Consider the following 23,630-nt stretch of genomic DNA (forward strand, 5'->3'; position numbering starts at 1 on the left):
CCGATAATACTGATCTGTTCTATGTCCTATACATAGAACAGATCAGTATTGGCAATCATGGTATTGCTATGAATAGTCCCCTATGGGGACTATTCAAGTGTAAAAAAAATTTGAAAAAAATGTAAAAGTAAAAGTAAAAAAAAAAGTGAAAAATCCCCTCCCCCCAATAAAAAAGTTAAACGTCCGTTTTTTCCTATTTTACCCCCAAAAAGCGTCAAAAATGTTTTTTATAGACATATTTGGTATCGCCGCATGCGTAAATGTCCGAACTATTAAAATAAAATGTTAATGATCCCGTACGGTGAACGGCGTGAACGAAAAAAAAAAAGTCAAAAATTCCTACTTTTTTAATACATTTTATTAAAAAAAAATTATAAAAAATGTTGTAAGTTTTTTATATGCAAATGTGGTATCAAAAAAATTTACAGATCATGGCGCAAAAAATGAGCCCCCATACAGCCCCTTATACGGAAAAATAAAAAAGTTAGAGGTCATCAAAATAAAGGGATTATAAACGTACTAATTTGATTAAAAAGTTTGTGATTTTTTTTTTAAGCGCAACAATAATATAAAAGTATATAATAATGGGTATCATTTTAATCGTATTGACCCTCAGAATAAAGAACACACGTCATTTTTACCATAAATTGTACGGCGTGAAAACGAAACCTTCCAAAATTAGCAAAATTGCGTTTTTCGTTTTAATTTCCCCACAAAAATAGTGTTTTTTGGTTGCGCCATACAATTTATGATATAATGAGTGATGTCATTACAAAGGACAACTGGTCGCGCAAAAAACAAGCCCTCATACTAGTCTGTGGATGAAAATATAAAAGAGTTATCATTTTTAGAAGGCGAGGAGGAAAAAATGAAAACGTAAAAATTAAATTGTCGGAGTCCTTAAGGCCAAAATGGGCTGAGTCCTTAAGGGGTTGAAAGAATGGACAACAAATAGAAATCAAGCGTCCATTCAAACTTTTTCGTATGGTGATGGATTGTTTTTTTCCTCCATTCGAGCGCCGGGCGGAGCTTCATAACGTCACTGCTGCTGCCTCTTTGCTGGGCCTGACGGCGAGCAGGCTTGGGGAAACGGCAGCGGTGATGTCATGAAGCTCAGGCTGGCGCCTGAACGGAGGAAGGTAACAGGTGAACCGGATCACGCCTCGGAGACAGATATGTAGGGCTGAAACAACTAACCAATTAATTGACAACTAATCGATGATAATAATCGTTCCACTAAAGTTATTTTAGCTTTAAATCTTTTCTTTACCTGGCAGCAAATTACAACAAAGTATAGATTACCGTATATACTCGAGTACAAGCCGAGTTTTTCAGCACGATTTTTCGTGCTGAAAACGCCCCCCTCGGCTTATACTCGAGTGAACTCTCTGCCTGTCAATCCCTTCATCAGTGGTCTTCAACCTGCGGACCTCCAGATGTTGCAAAACTACAACTCCCATCGGCTGTCCGGGCATGCTGGGTGTTGTAGTTTTGAAACCTCTGGAGGTCCGCAGGTTGAAGACCACTGCGGCCTTCGTCATCATCCAGCCCCCCCCCCCCTTTGTTTTGTACTCTCCTCCCCACGGTGGGAAGGAAGGGTGAGCTGGTCCGGGCCATCTATGCAGCAGGGACCGTCCGGTGGGGATGGTTAGTCGTTGTGGGCTGTCCATTTTCACGTGGGGGCATCTTCTCCACGCTTCGGGCCTGGCCCCCATAGTAGTGACGTTGCCTTGACGATGATGCACAGGGACGTTCATGCGCAACGTCCCTGTGTGTCGTCATCAAGGCAACGTCACTAGTCCGAGCCTGAAGCACGGAGAAGAGGCCCCCCCGGTGAAAATGGACAGCCCGCAACAACTAACCATCCCCACCGGATGGTCCCTGCAGCATAGATGGCCCGGACCAGCTCACCCTAACTTCCCGCCAAGGGGAGGTGAGTACAAAACAAAGGGGGGGGGCGCTGGATGATGACGAAAGCCGCAGTGGTCTTCAACCTGCGGACCTCCAGAGCTGTCCAGGCATGCTGGGAGTTGTAGTTTTGAAACATCTGGAGGTCTGCAGGTTGAAGACCACTGATGAAGGGATTGACAGGCGGTGATGATGAAGGGGCGGGGATGATGACGGAGGGTCTGGATGATTACATGGGGTGGATGATATATTTCCCACTTTAGGCTTATAGACGAGTCAATAACTTTTCCTGGGTTTTTGCCTCCCGTCGACCTGTCTAAAACAGCTCTTAATGTAGACCTTAGACGAGTGGTTCTTAACCTTGTTGGAGGTACTGAACCCCACCAGTTTCTTATGCGCATTCACCGAACCCTTCTTAATTGGAAAAATAAAATAAGATTTTTTTCAAATTCAAAACATAGGAGGTATATATTTAAGTATATATTTATACATCGGTGCACAAAATGAACAAAACCATTAAGAACAAAGAACAAAACCATGAAAACATGATTTTCACACAAAAACATAATGAATATTTACTGCAAATCAGTGAGACTTCTGCTGTTGTCTGTCAGAGACCAGTTCAGAAATGCGCGGCTTTACCTAGGCAAGTGCCACTCATGTCATTTTCACAACAATGGCAGTGTTCCCCCACATTAGGCAGGCAGTGTCCCCCCCCACCCACATTAGGCAGGCAGTGTCCCCCACCCACATTAGGCAGGCAGTGACCGTCCCCCCCCCCACATTAGGCAGGCAGTGACCGTCCGTCCCCCCCCACATTAGGCAGGCAGTGTCCGCCCCCCCCCCACATTAGGCAGGCAGTGTCCCCCCCACATTAGGCAGGCAGTGTCCGTCCCCCTCCCCCCACATTAGGCAGGCAGTGTCCGTCCCCCTCCCCCCACATTAGGCAGGCAGTGTCCATCCCCTCCCCCACATTAGGCAGGCAGTGTTCCGCCCCCCCCCCCCCCCCACATTAGGCAGCCAGTGTTCTCCACCCCCCCCCCCCCCCACATTAGGCAGCCAGTGTTCTCCACCCCCACATTAGGCAGCCAGTGTCTCTCCCCCCCCCCCCCCCCCCCCACATTAGGCAGGCAGTGTTCTCCCCCCCCAAATTATGTAGGCCAGTGGTCTTCAACCTGCGGACCTCACGATGTTGCAAAACTACAACTCCCAGCATGCCCAGACAGCCAACGGCTGTCCAGGCATGCTGGGAGTTATAGTTTTGCAACATCTGGAGGTCCACTGGTTGAACCACTGATGTAGGCAGTGTTCCCCCACAGGCGTAAAACTCCAGACATATACAGTGTATGGCTGGAGGTTGTATGCCTATGTACTGCCCAATTCAGTGCTCCGACCACCGCTCCGGCTATAGCAGTAGGTCTCGGACCGGTGGTCGGAGCACCGAAGATGATGTGCCACTGGTCACTTACCAAGCTGGCCAGCACGCGTCTTCCTCCTTCTCTATCCTCCGGTCCTCGGCGACTTCTTTTCCACGGGTGCATGCACAGGACGTCAGTGACGTCCCGGCGTGCGCTATGTCCTGGCGGCCCTGTGTTTTTAAACTTAGCACGGGTCCGCAGGGAGTTAATAGTGATGGGGAGAATTGCCCCGTCGTTACAGGACAGGCAAACACCAGCTCTGCTTGGGGCCCCAAGCAATTGCTTGGTTTGCCTGTCCTATTGAGACACCGAACCCCCGGGACTGACTCTCCGAACCCCTGGGGTTCGATCGAACCCAGGTTAAGAACCACTGTCTTAGATAGTTCCAGGAACCAGTTTTGTTACTTGTCTGGATGCTGACATTAAAGAATACCTCTCATGATCTTGTTAAATGTTATAATGCTCCCAGTTCACAGCCCCCATCATGATAAACCACTCCCTGCCTTTATTTTTTTATGTTATTTATTTAGTTTTCTACCTTGATATTGCTCTGTATTTTCTGCTCAGTCTCAGTCAGATTCACAGACTGGGAAGGGGCGTTACCCATCAGGTGTGACATGATCTGAAGCCATAGAGGGGAGAACTTCCTCCCTCACTCTGCTACACACAGCCCAGAGCAGTTCAGTGTGTGAGATGAGCTATGATTGGGAAAGGCTACGCACGCACACCCATCAGCATTTCCAGATTTTGGACTTCTGCCAGGTCAACAGGAGTCCAAAGTCTGTGCAAGAGATGGGGGAGAAATGTGCTCTGGGCAAGTGGAGGGAGACACCTAGCTTTTTTAAACACAAATGAAAAATAGAAAACTTATTTATTCATTTTTTTTTTTTTTAAACAACGTACATTAAAAAGATTTTTTTTATTTACCATAAGTTGTGCAATAGCAAAAATTAAATTTAATGCGTGCTCATTTAAGAATTCAAGAGAAAGCACTAGATCTTTACAATTTAGTTGCCTACAGCAATTTTTCATATTCTTCTGCATCTTTCTTTCAGACTTTCCACATCTAAGATATGTCACCCGACCTGTCTCCTGATCTGTATTAGATGTTTGGCCGCTGAGCCCTCCTGACATGTCTCCTGTAAATTGATGGACACTCGGTGTCCCCTTGTAGCGGCTCATGTTTTATGGACAGATACATGTTCCTGCATTCTGTGCCATTAGTTTCCTCCTTATTATAAACCTCCTCGCGTCTTCACGAAGCGAATGATAAATGGAGAAGTAACCCCGGCTCCCAATTACCATCCCTCACTATGATCCACTTCCTAGGTGTTCTCACACTTCATTTCCTTCATCCTGGCCACGGATTGCATAGAGGAAGGTTTTATCAGCTGTCTGCCATGTCTTATTTGTTACCTTCCTCATTGCCATACATTTCCATCTATCCACTACGAGGTTTAGGAGTAAGGTTTACAGACACAAATCTTCCAGGGCGCCGTTGTGTCATAAGATGCGTAAACAACGGTGGGAACAATTCGCTGTAGGCGAATAGCTCAGACTCCTTCTGCTGCCGAACGGCATAGGGTATGACTTGTACGCATATGTTATCAAGAATAAACATGACAGGTGCCCAGCACACAAGGACATCAGATAAAGTCATGTGACTCCTTGTGTTCTGCGCGGTGAATGCGTCTTCACCAGGTCCATTTAGATGTTAGGATTTAGTAAACTAAAAAGTGCGCTATGGTTTCTTTTTGTAACGTAGAAATCTTTCGCTTTTTAGAAACTACAGCCATTGGCTGTCCGGGCATGCTGGGAGTTTAAAGCGTACCCGTCAGATCCAACAACATTGTTTTTTTTTTGTTTTGTTAGATATATATAGATAGATAGATAGATAGATACCGTATATACTCGAGTATAAGCCGACCCGAGTATAAGCCGAGACCCCTAATTTCAACCCAAAATCCCAGGAAAAGTTATTGACCCGAGTATAAGCCTAGGGTGGGAAATACATCATCCCCCCCCTGTCATCATCCAGACCCGTCATTAACATCCTCATCATCATCACCGCCTGTCATCATCCAGACCCTCATCATAATCACCTGTCATCATCCCCTTGTCATCATCCCACACATCCCCCCCTTCATCATCCCCTTGTCATCATCCCCACCCCCCTTCATCATCCCCTTGTCATCATCCCACACCCCCCCCTTCATCATCCCCTTGTCATCATCCCCACCCCCCTTCTTCATCCCACACCCCCCCTTCATCATCCTCTTGTCATCATCCCACACCCCCCCTTCATCATCCTCTTGTCATCATCTGCCCTCAGTGGTCTTCAACCTGCGGACCTCCAGAGGTTTCAAAACTACAACTCCCAGCAAGCCCGGGCAGCCATCGGCTGTCTAGGCTTGCTGGGAGTTGTAGTTTTGAAACCTCCGGAGGTCCGCAGGTTGAAGACCATTGCGGCCTTCGACATCATCCAGCCCCCTCTCACCCCCTTTAGTTCTGTACAGTACTCCCCTCTGCTCGGCGCTGGTCCGGTGCTGCAGGGCTGTCCGGAGAGGAGGTGGTCCGGTGGGATAGTGGTTCCGGGCTGCTATCTTCACCGGGGGCGCCTATTCTCCGCGCTTCGGGCCCAGAATAGAGGCGTTGCCTTGACAATGACGCAGAAGTACGTTGGCAATGAACGTACCTCTGCGTCGTTGTCAAGGCAATGTGACTATTCTGGGGCCGGGCCCGAAGCGCTTAGAAGAGGCCTCCCCGGTGAAGATAGCAGCCCGGAACCACTATCCCACCGGACGACCTCCTCTCCGGACAGTCCTGCAGCACCGGACCAGCGCCGAGCGGAGGTGAGTACTGTACAGAACTAAAGGGGGTGAGAGGGGGCTGGATGATGTCGAAGGCCGCAGTGGTCTTTAACCTGCGGACCTCCGGAGGTTTCAAAACTACAACTCCCAGCAAGCCCGGACAGCCGATGGCTGCCCGGGCTTGCTGGGAGTTGTAGTTTTGAAACCTCTGGAGGTCCGCAGGTTGAAGACCACTGCGGGTGGAGAGTTCACTCGAGTATAAGCCGAGGGGGGGTGTTTTCAGCACAAAAAAATCGTGCTGAAAAACTTGGCTTATACTCGAGTATATACGGTAGATAGATAGATATATCTCAATCACTCAGTACTAAATCCTGATCATGTACATCTAATTTTTATGTGTCTAGCACCTTTTTATATATTTTTTTTATTACACTTTTAATTTAGCTCACTAGTCTGAATTCCTCTCAAAGGGAGGGGGTGTTGCCTCACTGTGCAGGTCTCCGCCCCCTCCCTCTGTATGCTGTCTGCTCACATCTTCCCTAGCATTTTATTTTATTTTTTAAATTAGGAAACAACTTGTGCTGAAGAATTTTGAGTATTGTTTTACCTTTTGCCTTATTGTTTTTTTCTCACTGTTTTTGCCTTAGTCTGATTTTCTATCAATGTTTTTCATTTTAGCTTTATTAGTTTCTGTCCTTTTTGTTTAAAGCATTCCTTGGTAATCTAATAGGGATGAACTTGTGACCGGTGTTTCCCGTGCCATTCTTAAGTAAAATCCTCCTTCTGTAAAATCAGCTAGATTTAGATATACAGGTATGTTAATGTGCATATGAGCGGCTGCCTGGCGTACATTCCAGCTATGATTTCAGGCATTTTACTGGAGTAAATTATACAGCACCAATACAAAAACAAAAAAGTGCACAAAAACAAATTGCATAAAGAAAAATATAAATCTATATTGAACATAATTGATAATATAAAAACATGACATGATAATCTAAAATCACCACAACAAATGCTGAAGGTAAATATGGAAAAAAAACAGCACTTAGACAATGGGTTTCAGGATAGGTAGAAATCTATATAAGTGCAATGAATACTTATAGCTACAAATAGATCCTCACTGTAACATATAATACACAATACAGCCGTGCCAGCTAGTAATGAAGAACAGGAGCGATTAATAGATGAGCATCTAATAATAACAAAAACCTGAACAAATAAAATAGTGCCAGAGCATACCTACCAAACCCCAACGACTGTTTCGCTTGCTCAGGGCTTCCTCAGGGGGCAGTTTGCAGATCATTACTGGTAGATAGTAATTCCCTGACTGCTTTTGGTAATAGGGTGCATTTACACTACAGAGATATTCCTGGAGGAGATTGACGAGGCCGAGCTTCTCAAGTGCCACAGCCTGGCACACCACCTTGCTTGCCCTTACCTCTTAGCCCCTCCTTGACTGATGTGCAGGGCTTGGTGTACAGGGCTTGTAGGTGAAGGCGAGGGAGGAGGCATGCCAGGCTGTGGCATTCAAACTGCTCAGCTTCCCCTTTTTTGACACTTGGGTGAGAAATACAAAGGTGATTCTATAAGTTTAATATCATAGAAGAAACAGGTACCCGCACTCACCGATAGGCTGCTGTAGCTCGACTCTTCTTGCGTGTACAGACGATCCGGTGTCAGACTCGTGGCAGGGCGCTCAGAAGCGAGGCAAAGCTTCTGAGCGCCCTGCCACAAGTCTGACACCGCATCATCTGTACACGCCAGAAGAGTCGAGCTACAGCAGCCTATCGGTGAGTGCGGGTACCTGTTTCTTCTATGATATTATCTGTTATGTGACTTTGGGCTTCTTGGTCCCCAGTATCCCCGGACTCACAGGCACGAGGACCCCCGATCTCCCGCAGTGACAAATTTCGATCTACAGCATTTTATACACAGTGACCCTAGTCACTTAGGTCTAGGTCCAGGACCACATACAGTGCCCTCATCTATTGTTAAGTAGTTGATTCTATAAGTTTGAAAACCACCATCAGCTCCAGGAAAGGTACAGTGTGGATTTATAGCCTAAAAGCTATTCAACAGTGTCTGCAGCTCTTAGAACAGTTTATTGGAAGTCATCTGAAGTCATCTGTATTTGCTGCTAACATACCTGTCATGTGATCTTTATTATTAATAATAATAATAATAAGTGAGGTGAATACACACCCCATCAAATATACTCAGCTACTGCAGAGGCCATTTTTGAAATACAGACTATAACAAAGATTCCAGGTATTAGATCAGATAGGGTGAAGCCACCCTAAAGGTGGGTCCCAAAAAAATCAAATAAAAAAATCAAAACCTTTACCTATCCCTTAATGGGGCACTTCGCTGCTCAGCGTTTGGAACAAACTGTTCCGAACGTTGGAGCCGACAACGGGAGCTCGTGATGTCATGCCGTCACACCCCACCCCCTCAATGCAAGTCTATGGGAGGGGGCGTGACGGATGTCACGCCCCCTCCCATAGACTTGCATTGAGGGAGTGGGCGTGACGTCATGAGGGGGCGGGGCTATGACGTTCCTTGACAGAAGTGTGCTGCTGACAGTGTTCATGTTATACTGTAGCCATGTTGTACATGTGAGTACAGGCCATTGAAACCATTGTTTGGCGACTTCATTGCAGCACTTCAAGCAGGGAACACTAAAGCAGTACTGGTGGATTTAAATAGGTTTCTTTTTCCTTTTTATATTCTTATCCTGGTTTCATCCTATAGGGATTTTTATTTGTATTTATTTTTTAAACCACTAGAAAATCTCCATTGTGTAAAATGTGGTGCATATTTTCACAGTATTTAATTTGATATTATTGTTTATAAATTTGATTCTTTGACCTTTTATGTTTTGCCTTTTTTCCTTTTCAGGAGAATGAAGTGGATGCAGTTCACCCTGGGTATGGATTTCTGTCAGAGCGTGCAGATTTTGCGCAGGCATGCACAGACGCCGGCGTACGATTTATCGGCCCATCTCCTGAGGTGGTACGGAAGATGGGAGATAAAGTGGAGGCCCGAACTATTGCAATCAGTGCTGGTGAGTACAGCTTAAAGGGGTTTTCCAATAATGACAACTTATCTCCTTTCCAGAGGATAGTTAAAGAAGTCTGGAAGTACAGAAAAACGTATTCCCTATCCGCACGCCCCCTCCATATATCAATATGGGAGTGCCATTCGGCAATCTTAAAGGAGTAGTCCAGTGGTGAACAACTTATCCTCTATCCTAAGGATAGGGGATAAGTTGCAGATCGCGGGGGGTCCGACCGCTGGGGCCCCCTGCGATCTCCTGTACGGAGCCCCGACAGCCCGCGGGAAGGGGGCGTGTCGACCTCCGCACGAGGCGGCGGCCGACACGCCCCCTCAATACAACGCTGCCTTCGGCAATCTCCGGCTCTGCCATAGAGATGTATTGAGGGGGCGTGTCGGCCGCCGCTTCGTGCGGGGGTCGACACCCGCTATCTGGGCCGTGAGCCGGGGCCCCGTACAGAGAGATCGCAGGGGGCCCCAGCGGTCGGACCCCCCGCGATCTCAAACTTATCCCCTATCCTTAGGATAGGGGATAAGTTTTTCACCAGTGGACTACCCCTTTAAGCTCTCCCATAGAGATATATGGAGGGGGTGTGGCTGCTCCCGCTTCGGGCAGGGGCCGTGAAGTGCCACTCTGTGAGCGAGCCAGGGGCCCCGTACAGGAGATCGCGTGGGGCCCCAGCGGTCGGACCCACCACGATCAAAAAAATATTGTTTTTCTGTACTTCTAGGTATAAGACTTCTCCTTTTTAATAAGTGTCTGATCGGTGGTGGGCCGAGCACTGGGTCGCCCACCAAGAACGAAGATGTTTGACACAAAGGATAAGAATGGCACTGTTTGACTAGGAGCGACAAATGGACCCCCACAGATCAGACACGTCTCACCTATCCTGTTCATATCTGATAATATCGTCATTCTGACATTACATGTGCGCAGTCTTAAAGGGGTACTCCGGTGGAAAACTGGTGCCAGAAAGTTAAACAGATTTGTAAATGACTTCTATTAAAAAAAAATCTTAATCCTTCCAGTACTTATTAGCTGCTGAATACTACAGAGGAAATTCTTTTCATTTTGGAACACAGAGCTCTCTGCTGACATCATGACCACAGTGCTCTCTGCTGATATGTCTGTCCGTTTTAGGAACTGTTCAGAGCAGCATATGTTTGCTATGGGGATTTTCTCCTACTATGGACAGATCTGTCAGCAGAGAGCACTGTGGTCATGATGTCAGCAGAGAGCTCTGTGTTTCAAAAAGAAAATAATTTCCTCTGTAGTATTCAGCAGCTAATAAGTACTGGAAGGATTAAGATTTTTTAATAGAAGTAATTTACAAATCTGTTTAACTTTCTGGCACCAGTTGATTTAAAAAAAAAAAAAAAAAAAAAAAAGTTTTACACCGGCGTACCCCTTTAAAACAATATCTTTACTAAAAACCTAAAAATATTAGAAGATAGAGGCTTGTGTCATTTAGACTGTATGACCATTTTTATCTTTAGTGTTTCTCCAGTGCTTTTATAAAAAAAATTCCTATAGTGCTGTAGTGTGCCCGTGTCATAGTTTTCTAAAATCACTTTGTTTTTGAATTTGACACCTAAATAGCGTTCCCATATCCCCTGCTCCCCATCACACATCACTACCATATCAGCCTCCATAGCACCCTTCTCCATTGTGAGACCCGGTGTAATGTCGTTCTATGGCGCCAAGTCTCGCCTTTGAGACAGAGGGGAAAGCTTCACCTCCCTAGTGCATACTTTATAACGTATCTATTTTATTTTTATTTTATGGCATGGACAATAGCCTAGTTGGCCATGTTTTTGCATACACCAAAACAAAAGCGTGCGCTGACCGTAGCCTTAGCTGATAATTCACAAATGGCAAACAATATGACTAAACCTAATTTTGTGTTTGTGAAAAATTGATTACCAGCTAGGTAGGAAATGAAAACCTCATTCTATAGGGTAAAATCTTTATCCTCCCCATCCCCGGGGGACGTTCCTACCCCCAGGAATGGTGAGGATATGAACTTATAAACTGCTTCCCGCCGTGCCCGTAAGTAGTCCCCTGGGCGGGGAGCTCCTCTCACCTAGTCCTGTGTCTTTGGCCGGCAGCGCGCGCCCCCTCCGCTTGATTGATGGGCCGCATCATCGCTCTGCTCACTGAACAGACGGAGCAGAGTGATGACGCAGCCCCTCAATCAAGCCGAGGGGGCTTCGCTGCCAGCTGAAGAAACGGGACTAGGTGGAGCAGTATATAAGTTCATACCCTCACCATTGTTGGGGGTAGGAACGTCCCCCAGGGATGGTGAGGATAAAGATTTTACCCTATATAACGCTTTGCAAAGCATTTTATAGGGTCAAATCTGATGGTTAGTTCCCTTTAACTTGTGATTGACAAATACTGTACATAGTTTAAAGGGAAACTAACAGCTGGCTCACCCGCACTAAACCCAATACACAGGGTCCTAGTGTGGGTGGACCAAATTAAAGTCACGTATTACTCACCCGGAGACATGCTCCAGTACTAGAGATAAAAACCTTTATTAGGCTGGGTTCACACCACGTTTTGTTAAATACGGTTCCCGTATACGGCTGGGATGAGGGGGAGCGGAGCTTAATCGCGGTGCCCGCACTCAGCCGTATTCGGGAACCGTATTTAATGTATGTCTATAAGCCGACCAGAGTGAACCGCAGCCTCCGGTCGGCTTCGTTTTCGGCTGTATGCGGTTTCCCGACCGTAGGCAAAAAAACCCGGTCGACCACGTTTTTGCCTGCGGTCTGGAAACCGCATACAGCCGAAAACGAAGCCGACCGGATGCTGCGGTTCACTCCGGTCGGCTCATAGACATACATTGAATACGGCTGAGTGCGGGCGCCGTGATTAAGCCCCGCTCCCCCTCCTCCCAGCCATATACGGGAACCGTATTTAACAAAACGTGGTGTGAACCCAGCCTTAGCCCTTTTGCAATGGAGACAGGAGACGGTGTTCTGATTCCCTGCCTCCTTCCTCTCTACGTCCATATGCCCGCCCACAGAAGATTATATTTGATTAATATATTTTAGAGGCAAGGAAGACCAAAACACCAGCTTCTGCTCCCATTGTGCAAAGGGGGTTAATTGACAACTTATTAGCAACTGAGGCTTCACAAATCCAGGTGAATAAAACATCATTTTCATCCGGATCACCGACACTATATTGTTGTGTATTGGGTTTAGTTTGGGTGAACTAGCTTTCAGTTTCTCTTTTATGGTCTATTCAAACGTACAGTATTCTGCGCAGAATTTTCTGCTGTAGTTTTCAATGTAAACTGAATGACTGACTGAACACGGCATGAAATCCTGCGCATCAAATTTGCGCATCAAATCTGCACAGAATACTGTTGGTGTGAATAGACCCTTAAGGGTATTCTGGACATATAAAGTGTTTTATAAAGAATATGGATACAAAAAATACAAAAAAAAAAACATTCATACTCACCTGTTGTTCCAGTGGTTTCTGCCACACTTTCCCTATGAAGTTTTGTCCCTGCAGGAAATGACCACTTAGCCAATCGCCATGCCTCACCCCAATGACTCTCTCAGTGGGCATTTTCTATGTGCAGTATGCGTAAGGAGCACTAGTTTTTTTGTGTTTTTTTTTTTATTTTTTTATTCAATTTTACCGACCCTGATTTCCATTTTCACTGCTGGTAGCCGTTAACTTATACCGGAATAAGTTATCAGCTATCGGCCCTAAACTCCACAGAGTATGGGTATCGGCCCTAAAAAATCGATATCGGTCGATCCCTAGTGAACACTGTCTGAAAGTGTGAAAACCAAACTGTTTTCTGCAACCATTTTGCCTGTTTACGTATTTTGAAGTACAGTATGATATTTTTCACGTTAAATCCTCTTCGTAAGAAAGATGGATCTATGACCGCCCTGAATTGTCTGTGTCATCGCCCCTAATTTTCTGTTATCTATCTTGCCTTGACCTTCCATGTCTGTAGAGATGAGGCGAGGAGGGGGTGATGTTGACTTACTCAGTTTGCCGTTATTGCATATTACTTGCATTAAGCTTTCTACGACCGGCGCGCGGCTAATTGTAGTATTTGCATGAGGATGATTACTAAATGCAATACTTAAATCACTTTAAATATCCATGAATCGGTGGAAACTCTTTAACTTCCAGCATTATGGTTAATGATCCTCTTGAAACAGGAGGTCAGACAAAGCTTTAAAACAATTATAGCCGTCAAGTTTGTTGGTGGTGCATCAGTCAGCCACATATATGACCCAATAAAATGTGTCCTTAATGCTTGATGGATCGGAGTTCAAGCTACTTGGAATACTAAAAGAAGATTGCCGGAACAGGAGGTTAAACATGACAATTTAAGATAGGATATAGATGTGAAGAACCAGCAAGCTTGAAAACAAGAAATCCTATGTAAATGCCAGTAACTAATGTATTCAACTATACAAATAACTTGAATATTGCCAGGCATTCTAGAATCTTGCTTTCTTTTCCTTTTAAATGGGTATTCCCATGTGGGCAATTATGGCAAATCCACAGGATAGTCCCTCCTTGCTCTAGGTGTTGGTGTAAGGTTCGGTTTCCTGTAGAAAATAAAGCAAAATTAAAAGGTGCGCTCCTAGTGGGGTATGGCTAAAAAGAAGTCGCCCTTATGCCAGCAATTCTGCTTACCGGAGGGTGTTGTGTTGAGGACAAAATACATGGGCTTGCCTGTAGGCTTGCTGGTGTGTTAGGGATTCATAGTCTGGCGGGGCGGCAGCCTTAAAGGGGTTATCCAGGAAAAAACTTTGTTTTATATATCAACTGGCTCCAGAAAGTTAAACAGATTTGTAAATCACTTCTATTAAAAAATCTTAATCCTTTCAGTACTTATGAGCTTCTGCTCTGATGACACGTGTCTCGGGAACCGCCCAGTTTAGAAGAGGTTTGCTATGGGGATTTGCTTCTAAACTGGGCGGTTCCCGAGACAGGTGTCATCAGAGAGCACTTAGACAGAAAAGAACTACCTTAACTTCAGAAGCTCATAAGTACTGAAAGGATTAATATTTTTTAATAGAAGTAATTTACAAATCTATTTAACTTTCTGGAGCCAGTAGATATATAAAAAAGTTTTTTCCTGGATAACCCCTTTAACATCCTCCCGTTGCCTCCAAAAGCAGCGATAACAAATCAAGAACGACGTGAAGTGGTGTAAACTTCCCTAAACAATGGACGTAGTCACGGGAGTCTTCCCCAATTTCATAGAGAACAAGCCATAGGCTTGTTCTTTACGAAATCTGGGAAGGCACCCCTGATTACGTCCATTTTTTGGGGGAAGTTTACACTGCCCTATCTTCATTCCGGTTCAGTATCGTATCTCATTCCAGTGCTAGTGGCACAAGTGTAGGAAAATCTAACCAATGCGCCCAAAGAGCCTTGACCTCCTGGGGTTCTCCTTACTTCTGTAATACAAACTTCTTTTAGGTTTAATGTAATATTGAGTTTGGATCATAAATTCTGACATCGTGGGAGGTCCAGAATTCATCTGCTAATACGCAAGTCGTTTTTGAGCCTGGTATTGGATTCTTGGAATAGTTGGCTGATGGGTCTTTGTTAGGCAAGGTTAACACTTCCGAGTGCGAACATAGACGGCAATGTCTGCCAAGTGGATTCCTCCTAAAGAATGAACAAGTTAATTCTTCTGGTGGTGGAATTTCACCAGTGCACTGTGCATTAGAATTCCTCTGCCAGCACTGGGGCTGTTTAGAATTTCCTAGGGCTGGGCGGTATGACCAAATGTGTGTATCACGGTATTTTTTAAATTTTTAGCGGTTCCACAGTATATAACGGTATTTCCTAGTCCCTCCCCCCCATATTAATTATCAGCCCACATCCCCATCGGGGTAAATACTCACATATCACCGGTATGCGCTGCCCTCCTCGTCCTGATTGTTACGGCCGCCGGCGCTGGCACTCTATACTGTGCGGTATCCCTATGCCTGGGCTGCAAAAGGTAAACAAAATAAACTTTAACGCACCTACGTTGGCCTTACGCTGGGGACGGGAACATTGGAGAGCTGTCAGCCTATCACCGGCCACAGCGATGTTCCGCCTCGGCCGGTGATAGGCTGAGCCCACTGCCATGTAAGGAGCCGGCTTCTTACATGACAGTGGGCTCAGCCTATCACCGGCCGAGGCGGAACATCGCTGCGGCCGGTGATAGGCTGACGGCCCTCCGACGTTCCCGTCCCCAGGAAACAAGTGAGGCCGGTACCGGACCAACGGGAGGTGAGTTAAAGTTTATTTTGTTTATTTTTTTTGCAGCTCGGGCATAGGGATACCGCACAGTATAGAGCAGTGGTCTCCAACCTGCAGACCTCCAGATGTTGCAAAACTACAACTCCCAGCATGCCCGGACAGCCGTTGGCTGTCCGGTCATGCTGGGAGTTGTAGTTTTGCAACATCTGGAGGGTCCGCAGGTTGGACACCACTGGTATAGAGTGTCAGCGCCGGCGGCCGCATCAAACAGGGCGAGGAGGGCAGCGCATGCGGGTGACGTGTGTAGTACCCTGATGGGGACAGCGCTGGGCTAATAATTATTTAGGGCGGGGGGGCAGAACAGTGCTTGTGGGTCACATAGGATTAGTTCCCCCTGGGCTGATTAATTCATTCCCGAGGGGGAGGGGCCAAACCGGTATTGCGGTATGGGTTAAAATTCATATCGTGCAGCACAAAAATTTCGGTATTCGGTATGAACCGGTATACCGCCCAGCCCTAGAATCTCCGGTCGGAAATTCTGTAGTGTGAACCTAGCCTTAGAGTTCAAAAGTGTAACCTCGTATACAGTTAACTAGTTCTGTCTTTAATCCACATCCATCTACTGAGTTAATATGATTCACTACATCCCTCCAATATGTCTACAGCCTTTGGCAGTTCCACATAATGTGAGTGGATTCTGCACTATACAGATCAAATCTGTCAAATACATCTTCCCATCTGTATCCCATTTTTGGAGCATCGGCAGGGTTCTGTAGATCCTATGGACAAAATAAACAGTTTGGCTCCCTCCGAGGGGATTTTGGAATTGCTTCCAAGACATCATCTTCTATGGGGCCCACATCTTTCTGTCATCTACTTTTAGTACTGCTTCCTTATGTATTTCCCTGCACCCCCAGGTGAGGCAACTAACTCAATAAAGGATGCCTAAAAGGAAGGTTGGAGTGTAGTCTTTCCTGTTTTTTTGCATTTTTTAGCTGTAGGTACTGGAAGAACTTGTTTCTTGGGATCTCCGTTCCTCCTGGAATTTGAAGAGTGAGTAAAAATGATTATCTTCTAGTTGTTGAAATCTTGGAGATCCCTTTGATCTGCTTTGTACCAAGCCCCTCAAGCTTCGAAAAATTACATTATTTCTCCTTAATCCTAAATAGAAAAAAAAAAATGAGTGTAGCCCTTAAAGGGGTATTCCAGAAAAAAACCTTTTTTTCTTCTTAATATATCAACTGGCTCCGGAAAGTTAAACAGATTTGTAAATTACTTCTATTAAAAAATCTTAATCCTTTCAGTACTTATGAGCTTCTGAAGTTTAGGTTGTTCTTTTCTGTCTAAGTGCTCTCTGATGACACCTGTCTCGGGAATCGCCCAGTTTGCTATGGGGATTTGCTACTAATCTGGGCCTTTCTCGAGACACGTGTCATCAGAGATCACTTAGACAGAAAAGAACAACCTTAACTTCAGAAGCTCATAAGTACTGAAAGGATTAATATTTTTTAATATAAGTAATTTACAAATCTGTTTAACTTTCTGGAGCCAGTTAATATATAAAACAAAGTTTTTTCCTGGATAACCCCTTTAATCCCTGCAACCTGTTAAGCTTTTTTTCTCCACATCTTTTGAATGTGGTCTCTGGTCTCTTCATTTGCCACTAAAGGCCCCCATACACATTTAGTCAAAATTGTCTGAACACTGTTTTTGGCAGGACTGACAAATTATTGAACCTGTGTGGAGGCTTCCTGACTCCTGATTATGTTGGTGGAGAGAAGGGTGTTTGAGGTTGTATTTCAACTGACCAACACTTTTGTAATCTAAGCTTTCTGGCAGCGGCTTACCATCCCTCTCGCCCCAAGACATGAACATTGGGCCAAGGTGAGTATTCATGTGTATGCAGGGATTGAGTAAGATGGCTGTTAGCTGAATTAACATTTGGCCCACAGCTATAAAAGGTGTTTTGGTGCCCCAAGTTCTCAAGGAGTATTGTGGGATCCAGTGTATAACTGATCAGTTTTCTACCTATATCTATTAGTATTAGAGATGAGAGAACTTAAAGTAAACTCGATTCATCACGAGCTTCTCGGCTCGGCAGTTGATGACTTTTCCTGCATAAATTAGTTCAGCTTTCAGGTGCTCCCGGGGGCTGGAAAAGGTGGATACAGTCCTAGGAGACTCTTTCCTAGGAATGTATCCACCTTTTCCAGCCCACCGGAGCACCTGAAAGCTGAACTAATTTATGCAGGATAAGTCATCAACTGCCGAGCCGAGAAGTTCCTGACGAATCGAATTTACTGTAAGTTCGCTCATCTCTAATTAGTATCTTAAGTCCTCATCCGTTGAGGTGCTGTACTGAGAGATAATATATCTAGGGAATTCTTTGTTGTCGGCATCTTCATCAGATCATTTCTGCTACTTGGATGCTGTAATGCTCTGCCAGGCCGATATCATTGTTGAAAGTTTGAGGTCACAGGTAGCACTTTTGGTCTTCCAATTTGTGCATGGCAACCATTAGACTTCATGGGGGCCTTCCTTTTGGGGTGTGGCAGATGGCCCTCTAGTAAATGTTAGAAAAGTATGCAATTGGGGGGTAGGTAAGTATAGCTCTTTATTTTATTTTTTTTCCCCACCCCTGCAGCATATGGATTTTTTCAAAACACTGGAATACCCCTTTATAGTCTATTCACACGTACAGTCAGTATTCGGCGCAGATGTGATGCGCAGGATTTTCTGCTGCAGATTTCATTGAAAACTAAATGACCGAACACAAATCTGCACAAAATACTGTACGTGTGAATAGCCCCTCAAGGAGATAAAGGAGATATATCATTCTTTTCAAACGTATGTATGTTTGTTTTTTATGCCAATTTTTTTTTACTCACTTTTGCTTACATGCGACCTATTTATCAAATAGTCACATGACCTTGATAAGTAAATCACACGTAAGCAAAACCCGGGAAACCTGCTTACAAAAGCATTTTTTACAGCAGAAATGTTTTCCCTTATGTTAATAGCCGAAGTTCTTGATCTACTCTTTATTACCAGTAGGGTTGCTAGAGAGTGACGGGGAGGGAGGTGGGGGTGGGGGGCGTAACGAATCGGGTGACACCCTGACTGGCCGGCCTGGCACTAAATATCTGCACTCCAACTATCCCGCAACAAGCCATCCACCCTCCTCAGAAATGAAAAAATATAAAAATCATACTATGCCGCACCATGAACCGTGTACTCTGGAGGCTTTTTTGTTTAATTTTGAGCTGCATTTTGTGAAATGTGTTGCTGCGTTTACGCTGGAGTTTACGTCAGGAAGGAAGGCAGCGCAGCACCAACAGGCACGTAAACAATAGTGAAGCCACAAAAAAAAAACTGCTCGGTACGTTACCCACTCCAAAATGTGCATGAAGCTGTATTATTATGGATGTTTTTTTTTTATTTTATTTTATTTTTTTAATGAAAAATTTTAGTGCCACATATGGGTCATTTACGCAGTCAGTAAAAATTCTTACACAATTATTTTGTGCCTTATTCTATTTTAACACAGCATTAATTTAAAAATGTAGTGGGTACGCCAGCATGTACATGTCCTAAAATTAACAAGGTGTGCAGTGGGTATTTTCAACCTTTAAAATTAAGAATTATTAGTTATATAATTTTTTCCTATAATTAGCATTAATGTAGTAGCTAGAGATGAGCAAACTTACAGTAAATTCGATTCGTCACGAACTTCTCGGCTCGGCAGTGGATGACTTTTCCTGCATAAATTAGTTCAGCTTTCAGGTGCTCCGGTGGGCTGGAAAAGGTGGATACAGTCCTAGGAAAGAGTCTCCTAGGACTGTATCCACCTTTTCCAGCCCACCGGAGCACCTGAAAGCTGAACTAATTTATGCAGGAAAAGTCATCAACCGCCGAGCCGAGAAGTTCGTGACAAATTGAACTTACTGTAAGTTCACTCATCTCTTAATGGGTCCACTCTTTCTATTCCAGTAAATCTGATGCATTCAGTGTCACTATTATGGCAATCCACAATATGTTTAATAAAACGAGTGGCACTAATTTTTTTTATTTTATTTTATTTAATTATTATTTTTTTTTTACGAAGCAAATGTGCTCCCTGATCCGTGCAGATAATCTGCGCTTAGTTTTGCCCACATAATACAGTTTACATGGACACAACACACAGTACACCACATATGTGGTCTTACATGTAATGAATTGTCTCACTGTCACATTATGGGCTCCCAATTTAAATCTATTCTCAGGTGGGGTGAAACCCTGGAGTTTTTACATGTAAAGTTTCAGGTAGGAGGTGATGAGCTTGAAACGACAGGGTTTAGAAAGAACACCCCTCATAATGCCCAATTACATTTCAATAGCTCCCACCCATACCATGCTAAGAAGAGTGTGTCCTGTAGTCAATTCATCAGACTAAAAAAGGATTAATAACAATTATCACTTTTTTTTTCTTTCCAACAAGTAGAGGATTTGAAATATCGTCTGATTTAAAGGGACTTCCTTAATGTCATTACAGTGGTCCCTCAAGTTACAATATTAATTGGTTCCAGAACGACCATTGTATGTTGAAACTAGAGATGAGCAAACTTACAGTAAATTCAATTCGTCACAAACTTCTCGGCTCGGCAGTTGATGTCTTTAACTGCATAAATTAGTTCAGCTTTCCGGTGCTCCGGAGGGCTGGAAAAGGTGGATACAGTCCTAGGAGACTCTTTACTAGGACTGTATCCACCTTTTCCAGCCCACCGGAGCACCTGAAGGCTGAACTAATTTACGCAGGAAAAGTCATCAACTGCCGAGCCGAGAAGTTCGTGTCGAATCGAATTTACTGTAAGTTCGCTCCTCTCTAGTTGAAACCATTGTATGTTGAGACCATAACTCTATGGAAACCTGGTAATTGGTTCTGAAGCCACCAAAAGGTCATCAAAAAATAGGAAAAAGTGAGGATTAAAGATAAATAAGTAGATAACTATTATAGATAAAGCAAATCCTTAGATATAAAAGTAAGAAAGATCTGCTGGGAGCTGTAAATCACTGTGTATTTCAGTGTTTCCCAACCAGGGTGCCCCCAGCTGTTGCAAAACTACAACTCCCAGCATGCCCGGACAGCCAAAGGCTGTCCGGGCATGCTGGAAGTTGTAGTTTTTCAATAGCTGGAGGCGACCTCTTTGGGAAACGCTGGTCTATGTAGAGGACAGAAGCTTCTTCAGGGTCCTGTACAGTACACAGTGTCATAAAAAAAGGGAAATGGAGCCGCCCTTACCTGGTGTCCAAAGGAGAAGCTAACCCTGGCACAGGTAAAGAGTACAGAACATGTAATACCTCCCTGTACTGTAGGGGGCGCTACCAGACACCAGTCAGTGCATGCACTTTAGGAATACACGGGTTTTACCAGTAAAATGTCCATTGTAAGTTGAGGGATCACTGTATAGAGGAATCATTCAGGAAAACTGAGAACTTAAAGGAGTACTCCAGTACATCTAAAACCTATCCCCTATGGGTTAGGGTTCGACCACTCGGACCCTCTCGATTTCCTGCACAACACGCCGGCAGTCCCCAGGAAGAGGTCGTATCGGCGCACTCCCTCCAAGTCGTCTATACGGCATTTGGGTATCTCCAGCTCTTCCAAACAGATAAATGAAGGGGGCATGTCTGCCACGGCTTTGTGCGGGGGTTGACGCGCCCTCTTCTTGAGGACAGCCGGAGTGTTGTGCAGGTGATCACCAGGGATCCCTGCAATCTAAAACGTATCACTTATCCTTTAGATAGGCTTTACTGCAATGGTGTAGGGGTATTCCGGGCAAAAACATTTTATCCCCAATCCAAAGGAGGATATCCCCTATGCAGGGAGATCGCGGGGGGTCTCAACAAGTGGGCTCCCCTTGATCAGACATCTTAGTCCCTATCCTTTTGGATAGGGGATAAAATGTTTTTGCCCGGAGTATCCCTTTAACTAGACAGAAATTGCTGTATAAAAAGAAGAAAAAACTAAAAAGTGTAAGAGATTCAGAGAGAAAATTTATTTATTTTTTGTTTCAAAATACCACTATGAATAGCATTATGAACAAGGTTATTAGAAACAGTTGGTATATTCCGGAACAGGACCTTGACCTTACGTTTAGCTGAACGAAAGGGAATATTATCAAGACTAACGTAACAAAATATCAGAGTAGTAAGAAGAATCGGTTGAATGACTGTGTTCCTATAGGCAATTACAAATGTAGATACTGAATAGAGATGAGCGAAGTTACAGTAAATTCGATTCGTCACGAACTTCTCGGCTCGGCAGTTGATGACTTATCCTGCGTAAATTAGTTCAGACTTCAAGTGCTCCGGTGGGCTGGAAAAGGTGGATACATTCCTAGGAAAGAGTCTCCTAGGACTGTATCCAACTTTTCCAGCCCATGGGAGCACCTGAAAGCTGAACTAATTTATGCAGGATAAGTCATCAACTGCCGAGCCGAGAAGTTCGTGATGAATCGAATTTACTGTAAGTTCGCTCATCTCTAATACTGACCATGTGGAATCATAAGTGTTCTGTGAATAGATTGAACTTGGGAGCTCATAATGTGACAGTGAGAGAATTCATTACATGTAAGGCCACATATGTGGTGTACTCTTTGTTGTGTCCTCGCGAACTGTATTATGTGGACAATACTAAGCGCAGATTATTTGCACGGATCAGGGAGCACATTCGCTCCATAAAAACAAGAATTGGAGCCCTTCATCTTATTAAACCTATTGTTGTTTGCCATAATAGTGACGCTGAATGCGTCAGATTTACTGAAATAGAAATGAGTGGACCCATTGGTAGAAGGGGCGATAGACCTCCACGGCTGCTCCAGAGAGAAGACTGGTGGATCATGTGCTTAGACGCAACATGTCCGCTGGGGTTAAATGAGCGGAATGCGTTTAGTTAGTCAGGTATTGTTTTAAAATATGTATGTGCATTTACTATGCTTTGTGTGAATATGGGTCTCTTTGTTAGTGGTTTATGCTCTGAGTGTATTTAACCCCTACAGGACCCATGACGTAACGGTACGTCCCGACACCCTGGGTCTTAAGGACCAGGGACGTACATTTACGTCATGGGCAGTTCTAGTCCCCGCCGTGTGCCGGGCGTGGATCGGAGCGGGATGCCTGCTGAAATCATTCAGCAGGCATCCCGTGCAAATGCCCAGGGGGGTCATCAGACCCCCCCATGTCGGCGATCGCGGCAAATCGCAAGTGAATTCACACTTGCGATTTGCGCGATTCCGGGTCATTACGGGTCTATAGTGACCCGGTGACCCGGAATGTAAGGGGGATCGCGGGTGTCTAAGACACCCACGATCCCCCTGAAGCGATAGGAGTGAGGTGGCATGGGTGCCACCCCTCCTATCCCTGCTATTGGTGGTCTAGACGCGACCACCAATAGCAGATCGGGGGTGGGGGGGGGGTTTACTTTCGTTTTCCCCGTCCTGCCCTCCCACAATAGGCGGGGCAGGACGGGGAAACGACGGGGACCGGCGCCGAAGATCCACTTACCGATCCGGGCGGGCGACGGAGGCTGCAGGCGACGGAGATCGGCGGGCGGCGATGACATGCGGCTGGATCCGACGGAAGCCGGTGAGTTGCCTAGCAACATCTGGAGGGTACAGTTTGAAACCATTATACAGTGGTCTCTAACTGTAGCCCTCCAGATGTTGCAAAACTACAACTCCCAGCATGCCCAGACAGCTGTTTGGGCATGCTGGAATATGTAGTTTTGCAACAGCTGGAGGGCTACAGTTTGAGACCACTATATAGTGGTCCCTAAACTGTAGCCCTCCAGATCTTGCAAAACTACAACTCCTAGCATGCTCAAACAACTGTTTGTTGTCAGGGCATGCTGGGAATTGTAGTTTTGCAACAGCTGGAGGACCACAGTTTGGAGATCACTTTGCAGTGTTCTCTAAAACTGTAGCCCTCCAGATGCAAAACTGCAAATCCCAGCATGTCCAAACAGCAATCAGCTGTCTCGGCATGCTGGGAGTTGTAGTTGCGTACTTTCAGCTATTGCATAACTACATCTCCCAGCATGCCCTTCGGCGATCAGTACATGCTGGGAGTTGTAGTTTTGCAACAGCTGGAGGCACACTGTTTAGAAAATACTGAGTTAGGTAACAGAACCTAACTGAAGGTTTTCCAACC

At 45.1% G+C, this 23,630-nt stretch overlaps 1 protein-coding gene across 2 annotated transcripts in view; it reads left to right on the forward strand.

Annotated features, from left to right (window-relative positions):
* The window catches only part of PC (pyruvate carboxylase), a 537,865-nt gene that overhangs the window by 126,791 nt on the left and 387,444 nt on the right, over positions 1 to 23,630 (forward strand). For both annotated transcript variants that reach the window (XM_056527381.1, XM_056527380.1), the window contains exon 4: positions 9,038 to 9,203. In XM_056527381.1, the coding sequence (XP_056383356.1) occupies positions 9,038 to 9,203 (166 nt within the window). The remainder of the gene's footprint in view (positions 1 to 9,037; positions 9,204 to 23,630) is intronic.

Source organism: Hyla sarda, chromosome 6 (assembly GCF_029499605.1).
Source record: "Hyla sarda isolate aHylSar1 chromosome 6, aHylSar1.hap1, whole genome shotgun sequence".
Taxonomy (NCBI): domain Eukaryota; kingdom Metazoa; phylum Chordata; class Amphibia; order Anura; family Hylidae; genus Hyla; species Hyla sarda.